Raw genomic sequence first — 6000 nt, 5'->3', positions numbered from 1 at the left:
CGTGCACCCCAGTGTGTGCTGCAAGAAGTGTGCAGGTAGGGCTGAAGGTGCCCGTGGGGCTGTGCACGCGTGTGCTATATAACACGCGTGTGCACGTACACACGGGTATGGGTGTGCACACACCTGCCCCCCACCCCCCCCCACCCCCCAGCAAGGCCAGAGTACCCCAGGGCTGAGGGGGGGGGGGCTGGGTCATGGTCGTACCTTGGCCTGGCACTGGGCAGACCCTCGGTGCTTCTCCCACCCAGGGAGGGGGTGTCCATGGGTGCTTTGCCTGCCCGCCCCCACAAACTGATCCCCCTGGTGAACCAGCCCTGGGGGTCACGTGCCAGCCCGGCCCCTGCTCCATCACCCTCCCCGGCGTGGAGGGGTCCCTGTGCACCACAGCCACACCGCGGACCTCACCTCCGTGAGCTGCCTCGGGGTGAGGGATGCAGGGGTCAGAGCCCACCTCTGGGCAAGGGGCACTGGGGTTGGGGTCCGCCTCTGGGTGAAGGTGACCAAGGATGGGGGGAGGGCCACCAGGGTTGGAGCCCACTTCGGGGTGAGGGTCACTCGGTTTCAAGGTCCACCAGGGTTCGAGGTCCACCTCTGGGTGAAGGGGATGGGGTCCGCCTCTGGGTGAAGGTCACCGGGGTTGGAGCCCACCTCTGGGTGAGGGGTTTTGGTGGCCTTCATACCTGGCTGCCACAGCTGGGACCAGCACCTCATGGTTCCAGGGCCACCGATGCCATCTCTTCTTCTCCCAGGGCCACCTTCACCCCTGGACGGGCACAGCCAAGGCTCTGACCACCGAGGTCCCAGGCGCTCAGGCCGGAGGGCAGGTGAGCAGCCCCGCAGGGCGCCTGGGGACGCCCTTCCCGCTCCCGGAGCCAAGGGAGGAAGCGTCCGGAGGCAGGAAGCTGTCCCCCGGGCCCGGGGCCCCCGCTGAGATTTTGCTCGAAGGTCAGCGGCGACACAACAGGAAATCGCGCTGCCTGGGACGGGCGGCCGTGCCGGAGACGCAGCACCGTGCCGTGCCCTCCCCGGGGCACCCCTGGCCCCCCCATCCCGGCTGGGCAGCTTGCGGGGAGCCCGCGCCACCGCCGCCCTCCATGGAAGGGGGACGGGAGCCGGGGAGCAGCCGCTGGCGCCAGGGTGGAAGATGCAGGACCGAAGCCCCCAGCTGAGCATGGAGCTGAACAGTGAGTGCGCAGCTGAAAGGGGGGGGTGGCAGCGGGCAGGACGGGGCGCTGTGTTGGCAGCAAACACCGTGCCCACACAGCCAGAGTGTCCCCTGCATGGGCACCCCAGGAGATGAGCCCCCCATGTGGGCAACGAAGCCCGAGGGCGGCTGTGGTTTGGTCGGACGTGGCCACCGCCAGTGGGCGAGGGCGGCCGCGCATCTCTCCGTGCCCGTCCCAGGGGCAGGGGCTGCACTCAGGGCTTTGGGCACACGCGTAGTGCCCGGGCGGGCAGCAGGGCAGGAGGATGCGCTGGGGGCTTTGGAGAGGAGATGCCCGTTTGCCAGGATAGGCCGCTGTTGGGCACAGCGGCCGCCCGTCCGAGAAGTGCCCGGGACAGCGGCGTGCCGGTGGCACTGGGAAGGCAGTGGCAGCAGGCGATCCCTGGGCCGGAGCAGCCATGCGCTGCGGGATGCTGCAGGCAGGGATTCCCCGAAGTGCACGTGATGGCCGGAGCTGCTCCTGGCACGGAGCGGGAGGGCTGGCCCCGGGCTCCGCAGGGAGCATGGCCCCGCTCCCTGCCGGCACTGGAGGTGATAAGCCTGGCAGGGACGTGGCCATGTGGCCCCTCGGCACACGCCAGCGGCACGGAAACCCCAGCGAGCACCTGCGCCAACTGACCTCCTCAGCCTCCCTACACCCCCGCCACGGGACCACCAAGGCCACCAGCGGGCTGGGGGGAGGGGGGGTTGCCCTGCTGCGTCCCTGCCCCACATGCCCAAGGGATGCCCGTCTCCCCCAGGACTGCTCCTCCTCACATCCTTCCTCCTGCACGTGGAAGAGGGACACGCCAGCCCCGTGCGGCTGGTCTGCGACAGCAGGCTCATCCACAAGTACATCGGGGAGGCCAAGGACATGGAGAAGACAGTGGTGAGGATACACCCACCCCCCCAAAAACCCCACGGCAGGGAGGGGCGCAGCTCCCGGCGTCTCACCTCAGCCTCTCCTCTCCCCGCCCAGGGCCAGTGCCAGGCACTGCCCGCACTCGGCTGCCCCGCGGTGCTGCCCTTGGTGAACTTCAGCCTCCAGCAGTGGAAATGCAAATCGGTGAGAGGGGCTGGGAGGACAGTGCTGGCACCGGGGTGCCCAGGGGGCTGGAGACGGAGCCCCCGGGTTGGCACAGGCACCGCAAAAGCTGAACGAGATGCCTGTGGGCGCCCCTGGCAGCACAGGGAGGGTGGAGGACGGAGGAGAGAATGGGGCGCGGGGGCCAGCCCGCTCACTGCCTGCTCCCCCAGAGCGAGAGCAAGCGGCGGGAGATCCTGTGCGACCTGGCCCTGCTGGTGGGTGCCGCGGCGGGGGCCCAGGGCCAGGTCACCCAGGAGTGCGGGGCCAGGCAGCTGGGCCAGCTTTACGAACACGCCAACTCCTTCCTCCTGCTGCTGCAGACCTTTGGCTGGGAGGTGAGACCTCCCCCCTGTGAGCCTCACCAGCCCAGCGCCGGTGCCAGCTGCGCTGGGCTGGGCACGATGGTGATCGCCACCCCTCTCGCCCCACAGGCAGGGCCCTGGGAGCCAGGCTGCTCCCCGCACTCCGTGGAGCAGACCCACGTCACCAGCATCTTCCTCACCTACCGGAAGCTGGTGCAGGGCAAGCTGAGCTTCTTCTTCCACAACCTGGCCAAGGACTCGTGCAAGCCGGGCCAGGGGGGTGGCAGAGAGCCCCACTGCGGGGCCCGGTGAGGCTGCGCACAGGGCTCACCCCGGTCCCAGGTCGGAGCGATCCTGCTGGACACTGAGCTGTGCTCTGGGTGCCCAGGAAGTGCCCACGGGGACAGGGCTGCCTCCTGCTCGTCGAGCCTTTGGTGACCACACGGAAGCAGAGCGCGACACCGGGCGCCAGCGGGCACAGGCTCTGCCGCCGCCCAGGCAGCACCTCTACTGTGAACGCTGTACAATTAAAGAGCTATTTTTCTAATGGGTCGTTCACGTCCTCCTTTTCCCCTGCAGCTGTGGCCCTGGCAGGGGACCACACACCTCCGGGGCCCTCAGTGACATGCTCCAGGTCTCCCCCCGCGTGCCTGGCTCCCTCCCGCGGCAGCTGCCAGCTCTGCAGGGAACCAGACCCCACTCGGGGAAGCGAGCGGGGAAGCCACCACCCCTCACCCCTGCCTCTCCCTCACCCCAGCACACACCGTGCCCAGTGGGGTGGCAGGGAAGAGCCCAGGGCACGTTTGGAGTGCCCATCCTTGGGGAAAGCAGCGTGTGCCCCTTCTGCCCCCGCACAGGCACACCCGCTCCCTGCCAGCCTCACCTCTCAGCCAGCAGAGCCACGGCTAGAAAACATCCCAGTTTAATCAAGAACAAGCCCGGCCAGCCTCAGGATGGCTCCTTAGGAGATGGTCCCTAGCCCTGAGGCAGATGGTGGCTGTCCCAATCCAGCTGTCCCTAGCCAGAGCCGGGTCTGCTCCTGCTCTGGAAGCATAGGAAGGCAGAGGTGGGAGGAGACGCCCAGCAAGGACCGCAGAGCACCCAGCATAGACTCCACTCAGCCGACAGGCACCTCTCTCCATACAAGAGAGGGCTGTGGATCCCAGCAGGAATCAGAAGAGGCCGGGATGAGGAGGGGGGGACTTTCTTTTCCTCCTCCAGCTCCAGAGGGACCAGGCAGCGTGGAAGCCGGGGCACAATTTGGGGTCACAGGGCTCCTGTTTGCCCATCAGCAGAACATCCCCAGGGCAGGTCTCCTAGAAGGCCAGCTTCTTCATCAGCAGGTAAACACGAGAGTCCACTTCAAACCCGTGCAGGTTGTTTGCGTCTCCCTGCAGCCGCATGAGCAGCCCCCCGTAGGACACGTAGGCAGAGCTGGAGCGGGAGGAAAGGAGCGGTGAGAGCAGGGAATTCCACAGGAGACTTGGGCTGAGATCCTGGTGCCTCCCCCACAGCACCCTGGGGCACCACATCCCCCCCTCCTCCCCACCGCTGACAGGCACTCACAGGCGCGTGGCTGCCTCCGTGGAGGTCTCATCCCCCTCGATCCTGTACACCTTGCCGTACATCACGTACTCGAACTGGTCTGCCCTGCAACAGCACAGTGGGAGCTCAGAGAAGAGTCACACCCGGGTGTGCCCCTCAGCACTTCACCTCTTCTCTCATCTATCCCCGTGTGGGTCCTGGTTGGAACCCCGTACCTGGATGGCCTGTCGTCAGTGGGGTTATACTCGCCATCATCCAGGGTGCCATCTTCGTACAAGGTGCTGGCAATGACCAGGCGGAATTTGTCCCCTGGGAGGAGAGGGCAGAGGAGCAGTGAGAAGGTGAGGGGCGCAGCCAGAGCAGCAGCAGCCGCAGCAGATCTCAGGGTGGTGGCAAGGAGCCGTCCTGGCAGGTTTAGCACAAACCCCCATCCCTGTCTTCAGTCCTCCAACAGGATTGTGGGGATTAAGGAAACATCACACCAGATCCTCTGTAGCCCCATTCCCCACAGACGCTGGTCACCACTATGGAGGAAGCCAGAGCTACCAGGACACCAGTGCTGCTGTTTTCATGGGACACAGCAAGAGATTTGCAGGGAGAGTCCCAGAGGGTTTAGCTGAGTCCTGGGCAGGTACGCAAGACCCTGCAGCGCTACTTCCAGCCCTTCTGTGCTTCGTCATGGGCGAGGCTCTCTTTTCCATCCATTCAGTATATTTAGCCACAGAGGCCCATTTCAAAAGGGGTCCCCTTAAAGCTCAGTTGCTGCCAACTGAGACAATTTCACCTGGCAGCACCTCTAGGGAATGGGTCAGAGATGAGCCCAGGCAAACCTCACAGTGAGGCAAACCAGAATCCAGCTCAGTCCCAGCACAGCAAGAACACACAGTGCCACACACCTCTGGTGACCTGGGGATAGCACAGGGTCCCAAGAAAGTCTGTGGCAGCACATTCCTTGCTTGTGCTGAATTTGATCTTCTCCAAGTACTAGCATGCACCACTCTACCCTCCCCCCATCCCAGCCTGTTACAGGCTAGTAGCCCAGTGGCTTACCGAGGTCCACAGGGTAGATCTGGATGTTCACATCCAGGATGAGATCCATCTTGAAGGACTCACTCTCGCAGTGCAGGCGGGACACTGGGGAAAGCGGCAGAGTCAGGGCAGACAGAACTGGGTGGCAGCAGGGCCCTAGGGCCAGGCCTCTTGTGCCCCCACATCCCATGCCGCCGCCCAAGCTGTTCGGGGGGGTCCAGGGGTGGTTACCGAGCCCGGGAGCAGGCTGAGGGACGCACAAGCAGGGAGAGAGACGCGGTGGGGTGGTAAACGGCACGCACCGGCCGCGGGGGGGGCACAGGAGAAGGCTGGGGAAGCCGGGCGCGGCGGGGGCCAGAGGATGGCGAAGGGACGGCGGGACGGGCACCGGGGCCTCGGCAGAGCGAGGCGGACAGGCCGGGCCGCGGGAGGGCGCAGGACCCCGCGGGAGGGCGCAGGACCCCGCGGGAGGGCGCAGGACCCCGCGGGAGGGCGCAGGACCCCGCGGGAGGGCGCAGGACCCCGCGGGGAGCAGGCGGGCCCGAGCGGGCGGGGAGGCGGCCCCACTCACCGCGGTCGAACTTCTTTCCCTCGGGGTCGATGTCCTTCACGTCGAAGATGTCCTCGAAGAGGATCCCGGCCATGGCGGCGCTCCCGCGCCCCGCTCCCGCCCGGCGCACGACAATGACGCGGCGCCGCTTCCGCCGCGGAGCGGAAGTAGCCTCACGGGTGGGCGGGGCGGCCCTGCGCCTGCGCGCTGCCGCCGAGGGGCGGCGGGTGTCCGCGCGGCCCTAGTGCCCGCCGGTCCCGGCCCGCACCCTCTGCGCAGCGCC

General features: G+C 66.8%; 2 protein-coding genes across 4 annotated transcripts; one reads left to right on the top strand and one right to left on the bottom strand.

Moving 5' to 3' along the window:
• Positions 1-958: 958 nt before the first annotated feature.
• Positions 959-3316, top strand: THPO (thrombopoietin). Of its 2 annotated transcripts, XM_063339827.1 has the most exons (5): positions 959-1184; positions 1966-2093; positions 2184-2270; positions 2462-2626; positions 2723-3316. In XM_063339827.1, the coding sequence occupies exons 1-5, from the start codon at positions 1145-1147 to the stop codon at positions 2903-2905; spliced, it is 603 nt and encodes a 200-aa protein (XP_063195897.1). In that variant the 5' UTR covers positions 959-1144; the 3' UTR covers positions 2906-3316. The 2 variants fall into 2 exon arrangements, with proteins under 2 accessions (XP_063195897.1, XP_063195896.1); XM_063339826.1 differs by lacking the exon at positions 2723-3316 and having other exon boundaries at positions 2184-2711.
• A 183-nt stretch (positions 3317-3499) lies between these two features.
• On the bottom strand, positions 3500-5876 carry POLR2H (RNA polymerase II, I and III subunit H). 2 transcript variants are annotated; one of them, XM_063338545.1, is made up of 5 exons: positions 5739-5876; positions 5189-5272; positions 4354-4447; positions 4160-4243; positions 3500-4027 (listed from the first exon to the last, which is right to left on the bottom strand). In XM_063338545.1, exons 1-5 carry the CDS (start codon positions 5809-5811, stop codon positions 3910-3912), a joined length of 453 nt encoding a protein of 150 aa, XP_063194615.1. In that variant the 5' UTR covers positions 5812-5876; the 3' UTR covers positions 3500-3909. The 2 variants fall into 2 exon arrangements, with proteins under 2 accessions (XP_063194615.1, XP_063194616.1); XM_063338546.1 differs by lacking the exons at positions 4160-4243; positions 4354-4447 and having other exon boundaries at positions 3930-4027.
• Between the last annotated feature and the right edge of the window lie 124 nt (positions 5877-6000).

The sequence above is a fragment of the Chroicocephalus ridibundus genome, chromosome 6 (genome assembly GCF_963924245.1).
Source record: "Chroicocephalus ridibundus chromosome 6, bChrRid1.1, whole genome shotgun sequence".
Classification (NCBI taxonomy): domain Eukaryota; kingdom Metazoa; phylum Chordata; class Aves; order Charadriiformes; family Laridae; genus Chroicocephalus; species Chroicocephalus ridibundus.
The sequence above is the reverse complement of the archived record's forward strand: the minus strand, read 5'-3'. Positions and strand labels throughout refer to the sequence as shown.